Source organism: Saccoglossus kowalevskii, chromosome 21 (assembly GCF_978046115.1).
Source record: "Saccoglossus kowalevskii chromosome 21, keSacKowa6.1, whole genome shotgun sequence".
Lineage (NCBI taxonomy): Eukaryota > Metazoa > Hemichordata > Enteropneusta > Harrimaniidae > Saccoglossus > Saccoglossus kowalevskii.
In genome coordinates, this window is record NC_140661.1 from 13,108,299 (window position 1) to 13,133,864 (window position 25,566).

Here is a 25,566-nt window from a genome sequence, read left to right on the forward strand (position 1 = left end):
ATGAAAACAAATGGGACAAAACTACAAGTGAAAAACTACATTTGAAATTCTGTAGAAATATTCTAGGCCTAAATAAATTTGGTGCAAATTTAGCTTGTAGGGCAGAGTTGGGCTGTTTCCCATTACTAATAGACACCAAGAAAAACCTTATCAAGTATTGGTTACGCATACAAGGGCTTCCAGATAAATGTCTTACAAAACAAGCATATTATGAACAAATGAAATTCAATTTACCATGGTGTTCATCGGTTCAGAATTTAGTTATTGACTCAAGAATTCAAACTAGTAAAACAGATTTGAATATAAAGAACATTGATAAGACTTTAAAAGAAAACTATATTACATTTTGGAAACAGAATGTCAATCAAGAAAACACAAAACGAAGAACATATGCAAAATTCAAAAACACTTATAATTTTGAGTCATACTTAAATTGTCTTCCGAAAAAACATCAAGTCTGCATGTCACGCTTCCGAACAAGTAACCATTGTTTGGCTATTGAAAAAGGAAGGCACACACAGCCAAAAACTCCCATTGAAAAAAGAATTTGTAATTTGTGTTCCCAAAATAAAATAGAAGATGAAGTTCACTTCCTTTTAGAATGTGATCGGTACAAACATATTAGACATGAATTGCTCACAGAAATTACATTAACTAATGCAGGAGATAAATTGAGTAATTTTATATTTTTGATGAGCAACAAGGACTCCAAGGCAATTAAATGTATGGGGACCTATCTACTTAAAGCCATGGAGTACAGAAAACTTTAACGTATCTATTTATATTGTATTGTAATTGTGTTGTGTACGGATATATTTATTGCTTTTTACCAAAAGAAATATTGTAATTTCTAAGGATGCAATAAAATTTGATTATTATTATTATTATTATTATGAACCTTGGATATATGCAGCTTTGAAATAAAAAAGCAAACCTGTACCATATTTACTCTATTTAAAGTACATCTCCAATAGAAGTACATATATTCCAAGAATTAAATATTTTATATATTGAATCCTTGAAATATTATTCATTTTTACCATAGAAACATTCCATTTATCTGATCATGAAAATTGTGTACTACGGTAGTCTTACCCTTTAATAAATAATACACTTTCATCCTGACAACCACAATGAGCTCGGAGACTAACAGCGCTGCCTCAAGTCTTGATTCATACCCTGTCACAAGAATTAACCCCAGATTTTAGAGAAGGCTCTTCACTTTCATATCATCATACGACATGACTATTAAAGATATGCAGAATATATTTTAAATCCCTCTACACTTTACCGTAATTACTCTATAAACACAGTCCCCGCTCTATAAAGTTGAAGCCATCTAATCTGTCTCAGTTTATTGTTTCAAAAGTCAAGCAACTTGGCTTTCATAGCCAATATTTTCTAATGGAATATACTGGTACATCACGAAAAATCAGTCAACTTTATACTTTATGTCTGTATTGGCTCAGGAAAATGGCGAACACTAGCGTTTTGAAATTACTACTAAAAAATATTTCTTTCTGGTTCTGGGATTTTACATTTACATGGTGGCGTATCTTTTGGTTCTTTCTTTTGACCATTTTTTATTTTATTTTCACAATATTTTAGCAATAACCCCCCCCCCCCCTCCAAAAAAAAATAGTGGAAATTTCAAACTCATCAAAAATATAAGTACTGCAAAACATGTCTTTTTAGCTAGCATGTTGTTTTAGCCAATTTAGCCAATCTGTAATTTTGCTAAATCAAGATGTAGCTAATTTAAATGTAAAATAGGATATTCCGGCAATGAGATTCTAGACACTTCAGCTAAATTAAGATTCTGTTAATTCTTCTATTGATGTCAAATTCAGTAAAATGAAAGGCAGGTATTACAACTTGTTTTACTAATCTGTTTTCCTACTTGCCCAACCCTCACAAAAGTCTTTAATATGGAACAAAATGTAAAAACGTTATTTTTTTTATAAACTTCCAGGTACTTTAAAATTTGCTTTAAACTGTAAAAATGAAACAAAACATTTTTGTGTGCACTTCCCATATGGTTGTTAGGATTATAAGTTTCATATCATATCATTGGTAAATAATTTATCATTTATGATTATAAGTCATTTCCTTCATTCAGGTTTAAAAATGAATAAAACAGAAAAAAAAACCATCATTTTTATTAGAGGCACATCTTCAACAGAAGTTTACATAAACCAAATATTACGTTTATTACACTGGATATACTGAATCATAAAAATATGACTTATTTTGACCATAGACATAGACTTCTATATCATTGACCTACAGTGTTTGTCGATAATATCAATGAGTTGGTGGCATGCTGGACCCTGAAAAAGTTGAAGCGTTAATTCTGCTTTGAATGTTATGGCCTTTAAATTAGAATATAATAAATTAAAACTCAAAATAAGCATCAAATTATATTTGAAAATGACAAACAGGTACAGGCTATTATATAATAATAATATTAGTGAGAAAAATTGTCGCTATAAATGTTTGTCATTTTGAACTATTTTTCACTTTACAGTGATATCAACACACTGACCAGGAGTAGATCTAGTTGCTTGGTCAATATATTCTAAAACTTATTGGACATCTATACAAAATTCTAGGCCCTGGGGTCAGCTTCAGCCTCGGAATGTACTATTAATAGAGCAAGTACATTTTATATAGACACACACCATCTTTTGCAATGTCCATTTTTTCCCCAGGTGACTTTAAAATATTAATATCAGCAGATAATCCTCATAAAATTCTACTCTTTTGGTGTATATAATATACAAGGGTGTAACATATGAATGGCAATGGAATTACAATGACATGTAGCAAAATGATATAGTACCATGATTTGCCTCAGGACACACACATGGAACAAGCCCTGACCTTGTTTCCTATTTTGTTATGCAGAATCATACTGTTATATTATCCCAGGGATATACCAGTACAAGACAACATTTCTGCATACATACTCAAAATATGGTATGTTTTACACAGAATTTCTGACTTGAAAGAGTCAAGGGTAAAATTATTATCAAATAGAAATCAAACACATATTTGCAACACCAAGTGATGAATAAATTGGTAAATGTACCAGTTGTCATGCATCATGTAACACCTGGTATGCTTTGGTAGTAACATTGGAATTAAAAATATGGTATGTTTTACACAGAATTTCTGACTCATAAGAGTCAAGGGTAAAATTATTATCAAATAGAAACCAAAAACATATTTGCAACACCAAGTGATGAATAAATTGGTAAATGTGCCAGTTGTCATGCATCATGTAAGTCCTGTTATGCTTTGGTAATAACTTTGGAACGGCTTTAAATCAATGTCATGTTGTTATTGTATTAGGTGTACCGGTACACAATTTTTTTCTCATCCCATACAACATTGCTGGACAGCCATGTAACATATCCTAACCTGAATATAGACATCCATCTGCAGACTTTCACTATCTCTTAATTTTCCAGATACTATTCATTTTGGCAGTTTCAGGTTCGCAAAATGAATTTGTCAATGTTATGTCAAGTTCACCAATAGGTGTTTTTTTTTATTATTTGATGAACTATATCTGGCATGGTTACCAGACAAATTTAGAAAAAAAATTTAAGTTTTAAGCAACTACTAGTATATCAAATATACAGATAGAAACATTAGCATTAAGAATAGAACACATCCTATATTTAAATGAATTCGAAGACGAGGAGCATTTTCTTATCAGATGCACCCATTATGTAAATGAAAGGCAGGATTTATATTTAATAACTAAGCTAAGTATGCAAAATGATCAGATGAACTATGATAAACTAATTCAATTACTAACAAACAAAAATAATAAGCTAATCAAAGAAATCTGTAAATTCATTGATGAATGTTAAAAAAAAGGAGAACAAAATCAATTCAATAGAGCTTTCTTGTTTTGTCATGATTTTTTTTAGCTCCGCTATCGACTTTGTCGAGCGGAGCTTATCATATGAGTGATTGTCCGTCGTCGTCGTCGTCGTCGTCCGTGTCAATGTTTTACTTTTTCGACTTCTTATTGAAAACTACAAGCCTGAATGCTTTGATACTTGGTGTATATGTACCTTGGGTAGACCTCTCTTAGGTTTGTTCATTTCATGTTGATATCTTCAATTCTCTAATTTTGGTGAATATTTTTGTCATTTTTGGTAAAAAGTGATATTTTCGACTTCTTGTTAAAAACCGCAAGTGCAATTGCTTTGATATTACATATATAGGTACTACATGTGGACCTCTCTCAGATTTGTTCATTTTGTAATGATATCTTTAATTCTCTAATTTTGGTGAATATTTTTGTCATTTTTGGTAAAAAGTGATATTTTCGACTTCTTGTTAAAAACCGCAAGTGCAATTGCTTTGATATTACATATATAGGTACTACATGTGGACCTCTCTCAGAATTGTTCATTTTGTAATGATATCTTTAATTCTCTAATTTTGGTGAATATTATTATCATTTTTGGTAAAAAGTGATATTTTCGACTTCTTGTTAAAAACCGCAAGTCCAATTGCTTTGATACTACATATATAGGTACTACATGTGGACCTCTCTCAGATTTGTTCATTTTGTGATGATGTCTTCAATTCTCTAATTTTCGTGAATATTTTTGTAATTTTTGGTAAAAAGTGATATTTTCGACTTCTTGTTAAAAACCAATAGTTCAATTGCTTTGATATTACATATTTAGATACTACATGTAGACCTTTCTCAGATTTGTTCATTTCGTGATGATATCTTGGATTCTATAATTTTGGTGAATATTTTTGTCATATTTGGTAAAAAGTGATATTTTCGACTTCTTGTTAAAAACCAAAAGTTCAATTGCTTTGATATTACATATATAGATACTACATGTAGACCTTTCTCAGATTTGTTCATTTCGTGATGATATCTTCAATTCTCTAATTTTGGTGAATATTTTGGTCATTTTTGGTAGAAAGTGATATTTTCGACTTCTTGTTAAAAACTGTAAGTCCGATTGCTTTGATACTATACATATTGTTCATTTTCTGATGATGTCTTCAGTTCTTTAATTGAAATGTGCATTTCTAACAGCGGAGCTATCTCAGCCGATAGGCTGCTTGTTTTAAATACATGTGTATATTTTTTATCTTTAATGTCAAGTTATAAAATCCCAATGAGGATACAAGTTCAATAAAGATTATTAATATAATAATATTATATACCATAATTATATATTATGTTTATTGGTTTATACATGTACTGTAGGCCTCAGGTCCAAACATATTCATCATTGCATTTGTAGTTCTGGGATTCAGACACAAAATATAAAACAGTAATATTTCCGTTGATTAACTGTTGATGGCTTTTACTTGTATAAAATTATGATTTCTCTGTTATATCGCAAAGTCGATTATGTGATTTATGTTATCATCTGTTATCTATTACTTATTAGCACTGGTTGATACATGTGGTATCGTGGGTTGTTTTATCCACTCACTTTCGGTTCATGGGTAGTACTTATGACGCCACTTGTCTTGACGAGCTCTATGAACAAGTGATAACAGGTGGCAACAGAAGATATCATCTACTTATCTGGTATTATGACAAACATGTGACCTTTGAGCATATGTGTTAGATAAAAAGCCTGTATATGCAGACACTAATAATCCTGTCTTATGATAATTTATATTGTCTGTGCTATGATCACTCTGGATTTGTATTCTTCATTGAATTTTAAATCCTAAAGTCTATTTTCTCTGCCTAGTTTATTTAGACAAAACTGCAATTTGTTTGATTTAGATACCGGTAGTTTGCATCAAAGGAAGTGTTTATATCTTGTCTGTACTAGTAATTTTACCCATTCACCACCAGACTTTCTTGTCCAATTTTTTCTGCACTTTTTTTTGTATTCTTCAATATTTCTCGAAATGAACTCTAATTTTGGAGCCAACAGATAAGATTTGAGTCAATTTTCAGTTTTTAATAAAAAAAATGTGGCTATTTTTGTCCCAATTTTCTGAAGGAAAGTGCAGACTATAAATGGGACAATTTTGTGAATTTGTGATGAAAAGAGGGAACTGGTGGTGACAACATAATAGTTTATGGATTCTGCTAATAAAAAGACAAACATTCAGTGGAATGTAATGCAATTTGATGTAATTGATATTTGCTTGCTATTAATTTAGTAAAGTTCCCTTACGTAACTAACTAATGTATGTCTGTTGTTAAAATATGTCATATTTTATTGATTCAGTATGAAATACAATGTACAATTTTGGTTTATTTGTGCATCTACATGTATTGGGGATGCACTTCTAATAGAGGAAATATGGTAGTGACCAAACATGAAATATGGTTTTCATGGAAATTACATGACCTTTCAGCACTTGCACATATGGTAGTTTGTTCGGTAGTTTGTTCGTAGTTTTATTGACCCCATGACCTATATGAGGAAGTTGTCATTTATGAATAATTTATATTCACTGTGCTATATGTAGAATATATACAGTGAGCAACAGAAACCTGGGGACGTTAGAAAAGTGTTATAGATATAAAAAAAACATTGTTTGAAATCAAAATGCAATTTCGTATTGACCAGACATGATATTGTAACATCATCATGAGTTCTAAATAGTTCAACCACTACTGTAAAATACTTTATTTTAGCTGGAATTAATTTTTGCTGGAAAGACTTTTTGGGTTTTTTGTATGGAATTTATTTTCACTGATATTTGATGAGTTGAATGTAAAATATAGGAAAAAAGGTATGTTCGCTGGATTTTATTTTCACTGAATCATTCTTTCAGTGAAAATAGAGAAAATTAGTTGCTAGCGAAAATAAGTATTTTACAGTATTAAATATCTGAATTTGAATAAAAACTGATGGTATATGCATTTTAATGAATATTTTTATAAATGTAAACTAAGGTACCGGTACTGTAACAGCTTCCTGCTTTTCACTGTAAATATAGTTTGAACTTACTGAAAAAGATTACTGTGTTAGAATACTTAGGTTCTCATATATTACACGCTTCGGCATGTATGTCTTGCATTTATTTTGTTTGTGTTTTCATTGATCAGATGGAAAGGTCAGGGGTTAAACAGAGTACAATAATTCAAGTACAATAACCTCAGTACAGTATTGAAAATTATTTTAGCGCCATAGGTTACTGAGCTGGGTGTGTAATAATAATAATAGTTTAGTGTTTTATTATATTTATTGGTGCATGTATATACTATAGGCCACAGTCCCAAAAATATTGAAGCGATAGGATCGTCACCTGCGCACATGCTGGAATTGAGTCCCAAGCGACGATAACAACACACGCTAAGAACACAAAGGCTCATGGGTAGACGCTTGTTTGTAAACAATGACGCGCTATGGCCACCTGACATATGCGTAGGTGACGACTCCCCCGCTTTAATTATGCGTCAAAGTGTATAGTGTTAAGGAATAGTGCCAAATAAAACTGATTACATATTGTTTCATAGTGGGTAGTACTCATCAACTCAATAAATTTGCTAGGACAGGGATCTGTATAAAAATATTCAAGAGATGTTTTTTCTTTCAATTCATGAAACAGGTGTTAAAATTTATTTGCATGGGCTTAAATTGATAAGTATACTTCCTTGTCAGGCATTATATGAGCTTTATCGTCTTCACACATTCGTATTTGATCTTTCTCGTGCACACAGTTTTTTATGGTCATGTCTAGTCTATTTTTAACTGTCGACTAAGTTGAGTGGAGCAATTGGTGCTACTGTCGTTGTTGTGACAACTTCACCTTTTTAACTTCTTAGTCTGTTAGTTGGTAGTTCTCTTCAAAATTTGTTAATTTTGTGATAATAACTAGAATTCTCTAATGTAATTTTAATTTTTGTAATATTTGGTAAAAAATTTCTTTGATATTTTATCTTGGGTCATGATCCTTGGATGGATTTCTTTCATATTTTTCATTTTGTGACAAAACTTTCAATCCAACTTTTATGATCTCATAATCATGAGAAAAGTATTATTTTTATCATTATCTTCTGTTCCAGTGGCTTCAGACATGCATACATGTACATTTTAACAACCCTAATAAAAAAATTTACAATTACATTGTAACACCCCCTTGAACAAACACTATTCCAGCCACCTAACTTAAAGTTAGTAAATGTATACGTGAATGTTTCAACCTAAGAGAAAGCAAATTAAAAAAAAAACAGCTGCCTCACAGATATCTAAATAAGTAATCCATACATTTAATTTATAAATATGCATTTCTAAGCCATTTTTGGGCAAGTTTGTTGTTGTAGTATATTTTCCTTTCAGTGTATGTTTTCTCATGATTGTTTCTGACATGGAATGACAACCATGCTTCATTATAACTTGATCTATGTCCATCTTAGGATAAGATAAGATTATCTTCAATAATTTCTAATATTATACATCTGTCACTGTAATACCATAAGTTACAGTGTGCTATAATTTTGTGATATTTTCATCCTACCATATTAGGAAATGCGATTTTCAAATATAGAATGATTACACGCATAAGTGTCCTTTAATAATAAAAGCAAACATTGCTGCTACCAGAGTTTTACCGGACTCCACACAAAAAAGTTCGCTGATTCTGCTCTAAATCATTCTGTTCTAAAAATTTTAGATTTCGGCTGTGCGTCGGCCGATATTCCCGCTGTATTGTCTTTGTGGGATCCAAAACATGAAATTATTAAAAGTATATAAAATAAAGTACAATTATCAACTGTAAATAAAACACTATAAATAAAGGTAGAAGATAAAATGATACGGTTCAACTATATGGTAGAAGCAGTGACTGCATGTAGCTACACAGTAGAAACAGCAGAACTGTTATTTTTGGTAAGAAATGTTATTTGCAAACGTCTTAATCCTCAAAAATGGCTATCCCAATCAGTCAGACTTTGTAACGATATCTTCAAACCTTATCTGGTCAGATCATTATAAAAGTACATGGAACTGACAGGAAAAAGGTTTAATTCTCTAATTTTAGTAATTATTTTTATCTCCGCTGTCGACTTTGTCGAACGGAGCTTATCATATGAGTGATTGTCCGTCGTCGTTGTCCGTCGTCTGTCGTCGTCCGTTGTCCGTCGTCCGTCGTCCGTGTCAATGTTTTACTTTTTCGACTTCTTCTTGAAAACTACAAGCCTGAATGCTTTGATACTTGGTGTATATGTACCTTGGGTAGACCTCTCTTAGGTTTGTTCATTTCATGTTGATATCTTCAATTCTCTAATTTTGGTGAATATTTTTGTCATTTTTGGTAAAAAGTGATATTTTCGACTTCTTGTTAAAAACCGCAAGTGCAATTACTTTGATATTACATATATAGGTACTACATGTGGACCTCTCTCAGATTTGTTCATTTTGTAATGATATCTTTAATTCTCTAATTTTGGTGAATATTTTTGTCATTTTTGGTAAAAAGTGATATTTTCGACTTCTTGTTAAAAACCGCAAGTCCGATTGCTTTGATATTACATATATAGGTACTACACGTGGACCTTTCTCAGATTTGTTCATTTTGTGATGATATTTTCAATTCTCTAATTTTGGTGAATATTTTTGTAATTTTTGGTAAAAAGTGATATTTTCGACTTCTTGTTAAAAATCAATAGTTCAATTGCTTTGATATTACATATATAGATACTACATGTAGACCTTTCTCAGATTTGTTCATTTTGTGATGATATCTTCAGTTCTCTAATTTTGGTGAATATTTTTGCCATTTTTGGTAAAAAGTTATATTTTCGACTTCTTGTTGAAAACTGTAAGTCCGATTGCTTTGATATTACATATATTGGTACTACATGTGGACCTCTCTCAGATTTGTTCATTTTCTAATGATATCTTCTGTTCTTTAAATGCCATGTGCATTGCTAACAGCGGAGCTATCTCAGCCGATAGGCTGCTTGTTTGTTAGATTGTTGAATTTAGTAAATATTTATTTAGTGAATGGTTTAAAAAGGCTGTTTTCTGCTTCTTAATAATTAGTCATTTTTTTTTATTAAACACTATTAAATTGGTTTGATTTATTTATCTATCTGGTTAATTTTTTAGGGTTGTTGATTTGATAATACTTACTCATTACTATGCATCTCAAACAGCGGAAGTAGATGTATATCAACCGACAGCCTGCTTCACAGTTGTGATGTTTAACATGAAATAACATTTTCAAACGTTTTTCATTTTTTTTGTTCAGAATACACAGTACACAAGTACGCAGGGGTTTGACACATTGGTTAAACGAATGAAAGATGGACGCCAAGTGCTTAAAGATATTGAAGACTTTGTCAAACAAAGGTACATGTTTAACTATGTCACAATAATATTAATACACACTGTGTCACATTTAATGCAAACCAGTTAAATCATCACACACTTCATTATCTAGGACAAATTTGAAATTATTTTTACATAAAAAGTACAAGCACTTAAAATTCAGTTTTACATAGCAAATATTATGTTCTCAGGAATGATGATGTTATTCTAAAAAATATTCTAATTATGCACGTACATGTAGGTGGTACAGTAATTGTATCAACTGATGTGCAGCAAAGTTTGCTGCGTTATAACTTTTTATCATAACATTTATTTATTATTATTCATCTGTTCTCTGCTTGTAGTAATTTAATTTGTAATTTGATGTGTTTAAATTTTCTAAATAAATGTGACGTTTGAACACGTTAAAATAAAACTTTCGAACACGTCCGGATAACGTCTTACAGATGAATAAATTGTATTGCCTTTGCTGACGGATGTATAATAATAGAAATTATTCCTGGAATTTATCAAGATTATGATCTTTGACTTTTTTGATAATAGAGAATGCAACTTTGATAACCATGACCGTGTTCTGAGGTATGGTAGTGCAAGTTGAACCTGGTAATTAATTAAATACTCGTTGGACGAATATAATCAAAGTCATTATTAGCCCTCGTATAACAAATATGTCTTTGGGTTCAGTTCTTGTGCGTGCATCTTCATTTCTCGGACATGCCTGAACTGATTTTGTTCAAATCAAAGGTATTTTTAGAAATTTGGTTTAAATTTGATTTAAAGGTGAGAATAAGGATTGCATGTGTTGTCTTCTGCTATTTTTGAATTTCGATGAAATTAGCCGACTGGTGTCCATTTTGTAAAAAGAAATTAACAGAAAATGTTAACATGTCATCCAACTGTTTCTCAGGGATGCCTGTGCTGATTTCATTCAAAATTATTATGAACATGTTTGTTACTGTAAAATTCTTTATTTTCGCTTGCAACTAATTTTTCAAGCTATTTTTGCTGAAGGAATGTTTCAGTAAAAATAAAATCCAGCAAATGTACCTTTTTTCCTATATTATACATGTAGTTTTCAACTCGTCAAAAATCAGTGAAAATAAATTCCATACAAAACACAAAAATTGTCTTTTTAGCAAAAATTAATTTCAGTTAAAATAAAATATTTTACAGTAGTTTGTTTTGTGTGTTGATTCAAAATGGTAGACTGTTGACCATTTTTGTACCAAAGAACATCCATAGTCTGGAGTCAGAAAAAAACACACAAAACAAATGACTGACAAATAATCAATAAAGGATATTATATACTTAGTCAAATCAGTAAGAGAAAGATACATGGACTCCATGGTATACAGGAAGTGATGTCAGGTGTATTGAAAAGAGTGAGCACATCCTGCTCTACATATGTCATCTTTCAACTATCATTTCTGTCTGAAACCTGAGGTTTACATCAACAAGTGACATCAATACCTTCTGAGATCATCTGCGTACTAATGTTTTCATGTTTAACCACAAACAAAACAGCATTCTATCTTAAATTTTTAGCTCCGCTGTCGACTTTGTCGAGCGGAGCTTATCATATGAGTGATTGTCCGTCGTCGTCCGTCGTCGTCGTCCGTCGTCCGTCGTCGTCGTCCGTCGTCCGTCGTCCGTGTCAATGTTTTACTTTTTCGACTTCTTCTTGAAAACTACAAGCCTAAATGCTTTGATACTTGGTGTATATGTACCTTGGGTAGACCTCTCTTAGGTTTGTTCATTTCATGTTGATATCTTTAATTCTCTAATTTTGGTGAATATTTTTGTCATTTTTGGTAAAAACTGATATTTTCGACTTCTTGTTAAAAACCGCAAGTGCAATTGCTTTGATATTACATTTATAGGTACTACATGTGGACCTCTCTCAGATTTGTTAATTTTGTAATGATATCTTTAATTCTTTAATTTTGGTGAATATTTTTGTCATTTTTGGTAAAAACTGATATTTTCGACTTCTTGTTAAAAACCGCAAGTCCAATTGCTTTGATACTACATATATAGGTACTACATGTGGACCTCTCTCAGATTTGTTCATTTCGTGATGATATCTTCAATTCTCTAATTTTGGTGAATATTTTTGTCATTTTTGGTAAAAACTGATATTTTCGACTTCTTGTTAAAAACCGCAAGTGCAATTGCTTTGATAGTACATGTATAGGTACTACATGTGGACCTCTCTCAGTTTTGTTCATTTTGTAATGATATCTTTAATTCTCTAATTTTGGTGAATATTTTTGTCATTTTTGGTAAAAACTGATATTTTCGACTTCTTGTTAAAAACCGCAAGTGCAATTGCTTTGATATTACATATATAGGTACTACATGTGGACCTCTCTCAGATTTGTTCATTTTGTAATGATATCTTTAATTCTCTAATTTTGGTGAATATTTTTGTCATTTTTGGTAAAAACTGATATTTTCGACTTCTTGTTAAAAACCGCAAGTGCAAATGCTTTGATATTACATATATAGGTACTACATGTGGACCTCTCTCAGATTTGTTCATTTTGTAATGATATCTTTAATTCTCTAATTTTGGTGAATATTTTTGTCATTTTTTGGTGAAAAGTGATATTTTCGACTTCTTGTTAAAAACCGCAAGTCCAATTGCTTTGATACTGCATATATAGGTACTACATGTGGACCTCTCTCAGATTTGTTTATTTCGTGATGATATCTTCAATTCTCTAATTTTGGTGAATATTTTTGTCATTTTTGGTAAAAAGTGATATTTTTGACTTCTTGTTAAAAACCGCAAGTCCAATTGCTTTGATATTACATATATAGGTACTACATGTGGACCTCTCTCAGATTTGTTCATTTTGTGATGATATCTTCAATTCTCTAATTTTGGTGAATATTTTTGTCATTTTTGGTAAAAAGTGATATTTTCGACTTCTTGTTGAAAACTGTAAGTCCGATTGCTTTGATATTACATATATAGGTACTACATGTGGACCTCTCTCAGATTTGTTCATTTTGTGATGATATCTTCAATTCTCTAATTAATTTATTTTGGTGAATATTTTTGTAATTTTTGGTAAAAAGTGATATTTTCGACTTCTTGTTAAAAACTGTAAGTCCGATTGCTTTGATACTATTCATATTGTTCATTTTCTAATGATGTCTTCAGTTCTTTAATTGAAATGTGCATTGCTAACAGCGGAGCTATCTCAGCCGATAGGCTGCTTGTTTATTCATGGATTGAATAAGTTCAAAAGATCAATATCATTTTTAAATTTTGATCAATATTTTTTTTTTAATTATTATTTGGACCAATATTTTTTCCTTGGTCGAAAGAACAATGCACATTTTGTTTGTCAATAAAAAAAGTATTTAGCAATATATGTTACATTTAAATATAAAATATATTAAAACTTATATAGAGGAGATTAAAATTGTTAGGTTTAATCACACCGCCTGCTAGAAGCCTTTATTGTAAAAAGTATATATCTCACAGTGTTATGAACGGATTTTCCAAAATTAAAATGATAATTAAGTCAGACTCTCTGGGGTCCTATCTGCAGTTGGTCAATTGCATCATTTTGGGGGCTTTGCTATCAAGGTGGTTAATTAATAATAAGCAGATTAAGCACCCGATACTGGTTCACATCCGATTGTTCACATCATTGTATTGTTTTTTTACCTGTAGTTGCAGTCACGCTGCCTCTAGTTACATTTACTACTGGGTAATTCTAACAATATCATTTGGGGGTTTAGGTAATTTAATACCTTTTGAACAATGTTGTTTTCACATGCTGTAATTTTAGTTTCATATTGTGTTTTTTTTACCGTTTCACGTCTGGGTATTCACCGTGTCGCCATGCATGCAGCGTGTGTATCGCATATTGTTATAAAGTTGTTGATTATTCTGAGTAGTGCAGCTTAGGTGAGACATGGTGAACTCCTCAATGAAGTATTTTATAGCCTGTAACTTTTATTATTTGTGTATTAAATCAGTGTTTTTATTGCGTTTAGGGCTGAAATTGAAAAAAGCTATGGAAGCAAGCTGACAAGGCTGGCAAAGAACCCCGGAGGGAAAGATGAAATTGGGTAGGTACCGAACTATTTCAATTGAGAACCAAAAATTTTCACACTTCATTTCTCATAGTACATGTACACTGAAATGTTAAATATTTTCCTACAGAGATCTTTCCTGTTTGAAAACTTTGGGGTGTTTACATACGCTGACTTTCAAATACTCAATGTGACAACTTCTACCAATTTTGTCAGTGATAAATAAATTTTAAAAAATTTGAAGAAAATTTGGAATAAAAGTGAAGTGGTTTCCCTCATTGTGCATGAAGTATAGATAATTCTATTTGTATAAGTCAGATGTACAATTATGTTGTACTTAAGTTAAACTTCTCATAAATGACTTTATCAAAACTTCAGAACTATTTTGTTTCAATAATTTTATGAGATCACAAGGCTGGCGGCAGATTGAGGTTGATAATATCCTACTCACAACTGTCAACAACAACAACTGTTTTGAATTGTAAACAACAGATTCTATGATGTCATACTTTACCCATAATCCTTTGCTTGAGAATCAAGATGGCTGACTACATAATGCTGATATAAATTTGAATATCTAGAGAATGAAAAGTAACTGAAAAAAAAACTGTAATTTGCATTCTTCTATATTTGTGGAGCTTTTTTTAGAGGTCATTATGTTGTTTGGATAGATGTTTCCTTTAACCTACCCAAACCTGTATAAATACTGATTTGACAATATGAAAACAATAAAAAAAATGCACAGCACTGAACTGAGGGGTAGTTTAATTACCGGGTAATATATAAAATAAAAAAATTTATTTCACACATTTTTTTTTGCTCATGGATAATTCAACACAACTGCATGCTCTCTGCATGTAATAAGCTCGGTTATTAAGCATTCTTTTTGTGGAGATGCCCAGTGGCTGAGGGGAAGACATGTAGTGATGTGAAGCTAGGCGATTAGGTGCGGTATGTGAGCGCCGGTTTGAGTCACGTACGCAGTATATGTTTACTTTGATTTGGCATAGTATTTTTTTTACCTTGCCGTTTATTCGGTGTTATTCGTTTACTTTACTTTTTATGTCAGCGAGTTTGCATGATTAAGACGTTTTTACCTTAGAAATTTCAATAGCAATCCATAATAGCATATTTTCTGTAGTTGTAGGTTTGAACCCCACTGTGGGCAAATTTGTCATAAGTTAAGAAAGATCTCTATCTCATGGACAACTCTAAATGTTGCTCTTTGACTAAAACTGCACATTAATAGACAAGGTACATTGTCTGATTTTCAGTAATAAAATAGCGATATACAAGATATATATAATAAACTAATACGAAGTTTGAACCAGGGACTTTTAATTTCTCCTGTCCAGAGTCTTATTTCAGAACCCTCTGGACCAGATCTGTATGGGACATATGCACATGCAGTGGTCTAACAGTTATTCGATTCAAGATGGCCGACTGGCAGCCATTTTGTTTTTTGAAAATGTTTCATCTTAGACATGCTTTGTCAGGTTTTGTTCAAATTTGTTACATACATATATACATGTTAGGGTACAAGTCCATGTTGATTCGTTTCACGATTGAATCAAAGATGACTGTCATACAATTTTTTTTTTATAAAAATGTGATATCTTGGACATCCTCTGTCAGATTTGTCAAAATTTTCAAATTTGATCATACTTATCAAACAACACATCTGTATAGCTTTGGTGTTGAACTTTGTTGATCTGGAACAAGGCAAAGGCCAAGTTAACAAAAATTAATGTCTTGACATAATATGTTGTCTAGGTAATTGGACAAATTTACGTGGGGCAAGGTATGAGCAAACAAAAGTCGATGCTGTTCATAACATATTCCGGCTTATCTATGAACATTATCTTGTTGTATAGATATACTATGTCAAGCTTTTTCAGAACCAGGACATCCTCCAAAACAGGATATACCATAAATAATTGAGTTTATAATTATTATGAAACAAACAGAAAGCACTGTTCGTAAAAGGAAGCCGTCATCTGTGGTGGTGTGAAATAGCCTTCTAAGTGACACCACATAATTATTTATTAATATATGAACCACAAACAGTTACTTGAGCAGATCACAAGCGCTCTGTTTCGCTTGGCGTGGGTCAGAGTTTGGTAGGCACATTAGAAGATTAAACAGAGTGTGGTATGATATACACAGCATGGCTGACCTGGAAGTTGCATTACATTGGCTCAATAAAAAAAAGAAATACAACAACAGCCAAAAAGAAAACAAGCTGATTTTTAGAATCAAAATAATCCATGACACAAAACAACTGACAAAGTTAGAAACTGAATAAAAACCCCTTTACGACAGTGTTGTACTTTGAATGCAAACAAGGGTTGCCGTAGCAGCGAGTTCTGTAAAATGTATGTGTCCAGTAAATGATGAGATGGTACTTTTGCAACAAAAGTAAATTATTTGAGTTGATCAAAATAAACTGAATGTAGTCAGGTGGTCTTTATACACAGATTACTCAATATGTTATGCTTTGGGTCTACTTAAAAAGAGGTTGCTATAGGCAGGTGGTCTTTATATCGGTCACTAACACAGGGTTGACTCTTCAGATTTTTAACAACAAGCATGCAGCCTGTCGGCTGAGATAGCTCCGCTGTTAGCAATGCACATTTCAATTAAAGAACTGAAGATATCATTAAAAAAATGAACAACATGTATAGTATCAAAGTAATCAGACTTGCTGTTTTCAACAAGAATTCGAAAATATCATTTTTCACCAAAAATATTCATCAAAATTAGAGAATTAAAGGTATCATCATGAAATGAACAAATCTGGGAGAGGTCTGCCCAAGGCACATATACACCAAGTATCAAAGCAATATCAATTGTATTTTTCAAGAAGAAGTAAAAAAAGTAAAACGTTGACACGGACGACGAAGGACAACGGGCGCCGACAGACAATCACTCATATGATAAGCTCCACTTGACAAATTCGACAGCAGAGCTAAAATTTGAAGTTTCAAAAATAAAGTCGTTTCAGCCACACACAATATTGGCAAAACGAAAACAGAACTCCCACTAAATATCCATCTGCCATATTTGATTTTTTTTTTGCTAAAATTTCACTCATGAATCAAATAAAAAAAAACAAGCATAACGTTTCTGAAATGAATTACATTTGTGTGTATCCAGTGACTCCAGTGTAAGGTTACAAATTCTAATTGACTGTCTGAAATCTACATACAGAGTGAGACAGCACGTAGTGGTAAAGCTGTCATTAATGTATACAGGATACTTGCTGTATAAATATAAATTCAAAACCATTGCAGGCAGATAAGATTTTAAGGAATTGCACTGTGCATATGGCATATTTAGTAGCTTAGTAGTTTTATTGTTATACTAATTTTCATGTTTTTTCTTCCATTCTTAGTTACATTTATTCAATGTTTTATTCGTGATTTTGGTGGAGTGAACTGTACTTAAGTTTTGCTTTGTCCTAAACAATAACATTAGCTTATGTTTTTTCCTCGTTCTATAATTATATGTATTTAATGTGCTATTTGTGATATCAGTTGTGTGAATTATTATTTCTGTTTTTGTTTTACAACCATAAAATTACGCTCTGTAGTGGATTTTTGTGTTGAATACAAATGATTACATGTATTATTATATTGTAATAAAGCAGTTCACTCTATGGACTTTAAATTACTACTGTTACTTTTCCATTATCAGTGGCCTAATCCTCCATTATGTTCATTCATGTCATTTACTAATGATTTATCACTGACATTTACAAAAAATGGCCACCTAAATAAAATTTCTTCTATTCCCTGTTTAGGTTCTTTGTATGCAAATTATCACATTCAGCCTATGTAAGCAACATCTGAAAAAATTCTCAGCAGATTTTCATCAAATTTAGTACATTTTAGTACCTTGGGTAAAGTGCAGACATGGTTAGTTTTAGAGCCAAGACCGTGCATATTAAGTAACTAATTTGCATATTGAATAATTACAGCCTGTGTAAGCAAAATCTAAAAAAATTCTCAGCAGATCATCAGTCACATGCCACCATTGCTGCATTCAATGTAATAGCCCCGTCACACCATAACGTTTTGGTCAGCGTTCTCTGAACGTTCCAATCGTCCAATTTCCGAGCGTTCTGGAACGAGGTAGACACATCCAGCGTTCGATTAACGAGTGCCCCTAACGTATGACTAGCGTGTTCCTAACGCACGAGGAGCGTGTAATGAGCGACTAAGTAAGATACCCCTGGAAATCATTGACGTGTGCTAACGTGTCACTAGCGCGCGACGAATGACTTTTAAACGTTAAGTGAGCGTGTTGAGCGTGTATCTAACGTTAGATCTTTAATTGGACGTTAGTCGCACGCTTTATGTGCGCTAGGGGTACGTTCAGTGGTCGTTGACAGGTCGCTAGTGAGTTGTTCACTGCAAAGCGAGCGATTGGTAACAACTAAGTAACGCTAGAGCAACGATTGAATAACGATTGTGGAACGCGTCGAACGTTAGCAAAACAATCGAAGAACGTTATTTAACGTTTAACAGCGTTTAAAAATAAACGTTGAAGAACGCTGGTCTCAAATGAGAACTTTTGTGCATGTTCAAAACTTTTTTTGGGGATCAGCGTTCTCTGCCGATTCCCGATGATCAGCAACGATTACCGACGTTCACTAGCATTCTCACGGCACTCTTCTGGCGCTGTCCCAGCGACTTTAGGCGACTACCAACGTTTCCTCAAACGCCAGAGAACGCTAGCCAGAACGTCATGGTGTGACGGGGCTATAAACAAAACAAGATGTTCATACATAGCACAAATATTGAGTGTTGAAATTATGTACAAAAATGTTTTCAACATTTGCAAATACATGTAGGTCTTTTTTATGGAACACTAAATCATGAAGATAATAATGTTTTTTTCATCTATTTCTAGTTCCATGAAACAGTCCTGGGAACAGTTTGTGTGTCAAACAGAGAAAATTGGGGAGGCACACATTGCGATGTCGCAGGTGTTGTTGGAAGAAGTCAAACACATAAGGGAATTTCGTGATTTACAACGAGAAAAAAGGAAAAAAATTGAAGATGTTATTCTGGAGTCCCAGAGACAAAAGAAGGATACATATAATAAGACTATGACGGTATGTTATGGGGTCCCAGAAACAGATGAAAAATACATATAGTAAGACTACTGCAGTGAGTATTGGGATATCAGAAACAGACTAAAGTAATGGGGTCCCAGAAACAGAAGAAAATACATATAGTAAGACTAAAGTAATGGGGTCCCAGAAACAAACAAAAAATAAATAAAATAGTAAGACGAAAGTAAAGGGGTCCCAGAAACAGAAGAAAAATTCATATAGTAAGACTACTGCAGTGAGTATTGGGATATCAGAAACAGACTAAAGTAATGGGGTCCCAGAAACAGATGAAAAATACATATAGTAAGACTAAAGTAATGAGGTCCCAGAAACAGAAGAAATATACATGTAGTAAGACGAAAGTAATGAGGTCCCAGAAACAAACAAAAAATACATAAAATAGTAAGACGAAAGTAATGGGGTCCCAGAAACAGAAGAAAAATTCATATAGTAAAACGAAAGTAATAAGGTCCCAGAAACAGAAGAACATACATTTAGTAAAACGAAAGTAATGAGGTCCCAGAAACAGAAGAAAAATACATGTAGAAAGACGAAAGTAATGAGGTCCCAGAAAAAGAAGAAAAATACATGTAGTAAGACGAAAGTATTGTGGTCCCAGAGACAGAAGAAAAATACATGTAGAAAGACGAAAGTAATGAGGTTCCAGAAACAAACAAAAAATACATATAGTAAGACGAAAGTAATGGGGTCCCAGAAACAGAAGAAATATATATATAGTAAGACGAAAGTAATGAGGTCCCAGAAACAGAAGAAAAATACATATAGTAAGACGAAAGTAATGGGGTCCCAGAAACAGAAGAAAATACATATAGTAAGACGAAAGTAATGTGGTCCCAGAAATAGAAGAAATATACATATAGTAAGATGAAAGTAATGAGGTCCCAGAAACAGAAGAAAAATACATATAGTAAGACGAAAGTAATGAGGTCCCAGAAACAGAAGAAAAATACATATAGTAAGACGAAAGTAATGAGGTCCCAGAAACAGAAGAAAAATACATATAGTAAGACGAAAGTAATGAGGTCCCAGAAACAGAAGAAAAATACATATAGTAAGACTAAAGTAAAGAGGTCCCAGAAACAGAAGAAAAATGCATATAGTAAGATGAAAGTAATGGGGTCCCAGAAACAGAAGAAATATATATATAGTAAGACTAAAGTAATGGGGTCCCAGAAACAGAAGAAATATACGTATAGTAAGACGAAAGTAATTATGTCCCAGAAACAGAAGAAAAATACATATAGTAAGATGAAAGTAATGGGGTCCCAGAAACAGAAGAAATATATATATAGTAAGACTAAAGTAATGGGGTCCCAGAAACAGAAGAAATATATATATAGTAAGACTAAAGTAATGGGGTCCCAGAAACAGAAGAAATATACGTATAGTAAGACGAAAGTAATGAGGTCCCAGAAACAGAAGAAATATATATAGAGTAAAACTTGTCATCAATAAATAAATATTATGATTTTACAGCTAAAGAAAAGTTATGACAGGAACTGTAGAGAAGCTGATAATGCTGAAGATCTGGCGTTAAAATCCAGACTTACTGCAAATGCCAAAGAACAGGAAAAGGTGAGAGGTCAAGTAGTTTAGTGGCATTAAGCATCGATGCTCGTTTTTGTATGTAACAGAGAAAGGATATTGTGGTGTTATACAAGTCATATTTGGTTTTATTCATTGACAAGCGAGTCATATTAGGTTTTGTTCATTGACAAGCGAGTCATATTAGGTTTGTTCATTGACAAGCAAGTCATATTAGGTTTTGTTCATTGACACGCAAGTCATACTAGGTTTTGTTCATTGACAAGCGAGTCATATTAGGTTTGTTCATTGACAAGCGAGTCATATTAGGTTTGTTCATTGACAAGCAAGTCATATTAGGTTTGTTCATTGACAAGCAAGTCATATTAGGTTTTGATCATTGACACGCAAGTCATACTAGGTTTTGTTCATTGACAAGCGAGTCATATTAGGTTTGTTCATTGACAAGCGAGTCATATTAGGTTTTGTTCATTGACAAGCGAGTCATATTAGGTTTTGTTCATTGACAAGCGAGTCATATTTGGTTTTGTTCATTGACAAGCGAGTCATATTAGGTTTTGTTCATTGACAAGCGAGTCATATTTGGTTTGTTCATTGACAAGCGAGTCATATTTGGTTTGTTCATTGACAAGCAAGTCATATTAGGTTTTGATCATTGACACGCAAGTCATACTAGGTTTTGTTCATTGACAAGCGAGTCATATTAGGTTTGTTCATTGACAAGCGAGTCATATTAGGTTTTGTTCATTGACAAGCGAGTCATATTTGGTTTTGTTCATTGACAAGCGAGTCATATTTGGTTTTGTTCATTGACAAGCGAGTCATATTAGGTTTTGTTCCTTGACAAGCGAGTCATATTTGGTTTGTTCATTGACAAGCGAGTCATATTTGGTTTGTTCATTGACAAGCAAGTCATATTAGGTTTTGTTCATTGACAAGCGAGTTATATTTGGTGTTGTTCATTGAAATGTGAGTCATATTTGGTTTTGTTCATTGACAAGCGAGTCATATTTGGTTTTGTTCATTGACAAGCGAGTCATATTTGGTTTTGTTCATTGACAAGCGAGTCATATTAGGTTTGTTCATTGACAAGCGAGTCATATTAGGTGTTGTTCTTTGACAAGCGAGTCATATTAGGTTTTGTTCATTGACAAGCGAGTCATATTTGGTTTTGTTCATTGACAAGCGAGTCATATTTGGTTTTGTTCATTGACAAGCGAGTCATATTTGGTTTTGTTCATTGACAAGCGAGTCATATTAGGTTTGTTCATTGACAAGCGAGTCATATTAGGTGTTGTTCTTTGACAAGCGAGTCATATTAGGTTTTGTTCATTGACAAGCGAGTCATATTAGGTTTTGTTCATTGACAAGCGAGTCATATTAGGTTTTGTTCATTGACAAGCGAGTCATATTAGGTTTTGTTCATTGACAAGCGAGTCATATTAGGTTTTGTCCATTGACAAGTGAGTCATATTAGGTGTTGTTCATTGAAATGTGAGTCATATTTGGTTTTGTTCATTGACAAGCGAGTCATATTTGGTTTTGTTCATTGACAAGCGAGTCATATTTGGTTTTGTTCATTGACAAGCGAGTCATATTAGGTTTTGTTCCTTGACAAGCGAGTCATATTTGGTTTGTTCATTGACAAGCGAGTCATATTTGGTTTGTTCATTGACAAGCAAGTCATATTAGGTTTTGTTCATTGACAAGCGAGTTATATTTGGTGTTGTTCATTGAAATGTGAGTCATATTTGGTTTTGTTCATTGACAAGCGAGTCATATTTGGTTTTGTTCATTGACAAGCGAGTCATATTTGGTTTTGTTCATTGACAAGCGAGTCATATTAGGTTTGTTCATTGACAAGCGAGTCATATTAGGTGTTGTTCTTTGACAAGCGAGTCATATTAGGTTTTGTTCATTGACAAGCGAGTCATATTAGGTTTTGTTCATTGACAAGCGAGTCATATTAGGTTTTGTTCATTGACAAGCGAGTCATATTAGGTTTTGTTCATTGACAAGCGAGTCATATTAGGTTTTGTTCATTGACAAGTGAGTCATATTAGGTGTTGTTCATTGAAATGTGAGTCATATTTGGTTTTGTTCATTGACAAGCGAGTCATATTTGGTGTTGTTCATTGACAAGCGAGTCATATTTGGTTTTGTTCATTGACAAGCGAGTCATATTTGGTGTTGTTCATTGACAAGCGAGTCATATTTGGTTTTGTTCATTGACAAGCGAGTCATATTAGGTTTGTTCATTGACAAGCGAGTCATATTTGGTTTTGTTCATTGACAAGCGAGTCATATTTGGTTTGTTCATTGACAAGCGAGTCATATTTGGTTTGTTCATTGACAAGCGAGTCATATTAGGTTTTGTTCATTGACAAGCGAGTTATATTTGGTGTTGTTCATTGAAATGTGAGTCATATTTGGTTTTGTTCATTGACAAGCAAGTCATATTTGGTTTTGTTCATTGACAAGCGAGTCATATTTGGTTTTGTTCATTGACAAGCGAGTCATATTTGGTTTTGTTCATTGACAAGCGAGTCATATTAGGTTTGTTCATTGACAAGCGAGTCATATTAGGTGTTGTTCTTTGACAAGCGAGTCATATTAGGTTTTGTTCATTGACAAGTGAGTCATATTAGGTTTTGTTCATTGACAAGCGAGTCATATTAGGTTTTGTTCATTGACAAGCGAGTCATATTAGGTTTTGTTCATTGACACGCAAGTCATACTAGGTTTTGTTCATTGACAAGCGAGTCATATTAGGTTTGTTCATTGACAAGCAAGTCATATTAGGTTTTGTTCATTGACAAGCGAGTCATATTAGGTTTTGTTCATTGACAAGCGAGTCATATTTGGTTTTGTTCATTGACAAGCGAGTCATATTAGGTTTTGTTCATTGACAAGCGAGTCATATTAGGTTTTGTTCATTGACAAGTGAGTCATATTAGGTGTTGTTCATTGAAATGTGAGTCATATTTGGTTTTGTTCATTGACAAGCGAGTCATATTTGGTGTTGTTCATTGACAAGCGAGTCATATTAGGTTTGTTCATTGACAAGCGAGTCATATTAGGTTTGTTCATTGACAAGCGAGTCATATTTGGTTTTGTTCGTTGACAAGCGAGTCATATTTGGTTTTGTTCAGTGACATGCGAGTCGTATATTGGTTATTTGCTCAATTATGTTTGGCTTTGTTTAGTGACTTAATGCGAGGCATATGTAAGTCATATTAGGCTTTGTTCAGTGACTTGCTAGTCTTAATCAGTTTTGTTCAGTGACTTGCTAGTCTTAATCAGTTTTGTTCAGTGACTCGCGAGTCATTTTGGGCTCTATTCAGTTTTGTATAAGCAACCAATGTATTGTGCATGCATTGTATTTTGAAAAAAATGTGTAGAACCAGAGGTACATTACTTGGGGTCTGCAAGTAGCGTGACATGATACCAAGATCCCGTTTAAATCTAGCTCTCGCATGAGCGTTCCAAACACAGAACAATGCGAATGCGCATGCCCAAGGTAACTAGGATACTGGGAGGTTCAGGTGGATAAAAATAACTGCTTGAAATATGACGGATTACGAGAACTATATTTTCTGTACATTTTCGATGTATTACATTTTTTAACCTAGATAGTGGTAAGACATGTTTTATTACAAACCTTGAACATTGATATATTTTTGTATCTACAAGATGAGACTTGAATAGGATCTTGACATGATGTCAGCATACAGTACTATGCACGTTGCAAACCCCAAGTAATGTACCTCTGATAGGACCCATTTTGAACATGATACGGTACAACAACCACCATCTCATAATAGCTAAAGTGTCTATCATCTGACTTAAGCTTAAATAATACAAGTCCATTACTATCAGTTTCCTTTGGTGGTTTCAGACACTTCCTCTCTTGTCAACTCTTGACATACCGGTACATCCCTGATATGCTCCCCAGGATAACTCGTCTATTGTTATTAGGCTTAGAAAAAATCATTTAAGTGATGCGGTTGTTGTACCACATCTTGTTTTGATATGAGCTTGATGTAATGTTTATTTACCCAGAATTCAAATATGAGCTGCACAACGATCATGACTCTTAAGTACATGTATGTGCATATCATAGTGTTGTTTGGTGTGAAATGAAAAAAAAAATCCTCCATTTGAATGTCAAAATAAACTTCATGGAAATAAGTCTTATCCTTTTTTTCTATATCAAAAATTGATATCAAGAGCTGCAACTAATAGGGAATTGATTTAAAATTTACAAAAAAAGATAAAAAATATATATAAATTCGCAAAAAGTTTGCAAACAAAATTTTCTTATTCAAATGGTTAAAAACAATTCCTATTATGGTATATGTATGATTATCATACTAAATGAAATCACAGCCATTTTTGATTCATTTGTTTTATATACAAATGGTAAATTCACACATAATATAATTGTTTTCTTTCAGTTAAATTTATCTAAAGAAAGGAAAAAAACACAAGCCGAACAAGCAGGTAAACTGTATATTTCATCAATAGTAGAGT

The 25,566-nt window shown here is 32.8% G+C and overlaps 1 protein-coding gene across 1 annotated transcript in view; it reads left to right on the plus strand.

The window, feature by feature from the left end:
• The window catches only part of LOC102807026 (proline-serine-threonine phosphatase-interacting protein 2-like), a 44,494-nt gene that overhangs the window by 3,028 nt on the left and 15,900 nt on the right, over nucleotides 1–25,566 (plus strand). The window contains exons 2-6 of the mRNA XM_085494957.1: nucleotides 10,216–10,316; nucleotides 14,310–14,384; nucleotides 19,263–19,467; nucleotides 20,965–21,063; nucleotides 25,491–25,536. Coding sequence (XP_085351083.1) covers nucleotides 10,216–10,316; nucleotides 14,310–14,384; nucleotides 19,263–19,467; nucleotides 20,965–21,063; nucleotides 25,491–25,536 — 526 coding nt within the window. The remainder of the gene's footprint in view (nucleotides 1–10,215; nucleotides 10,317–14,309; nucleotides 14,385–19,262; nucleotides 19,468–20,964; nucleotides 21,064–25,490; nucleotides 25,537–25,566) is intronic.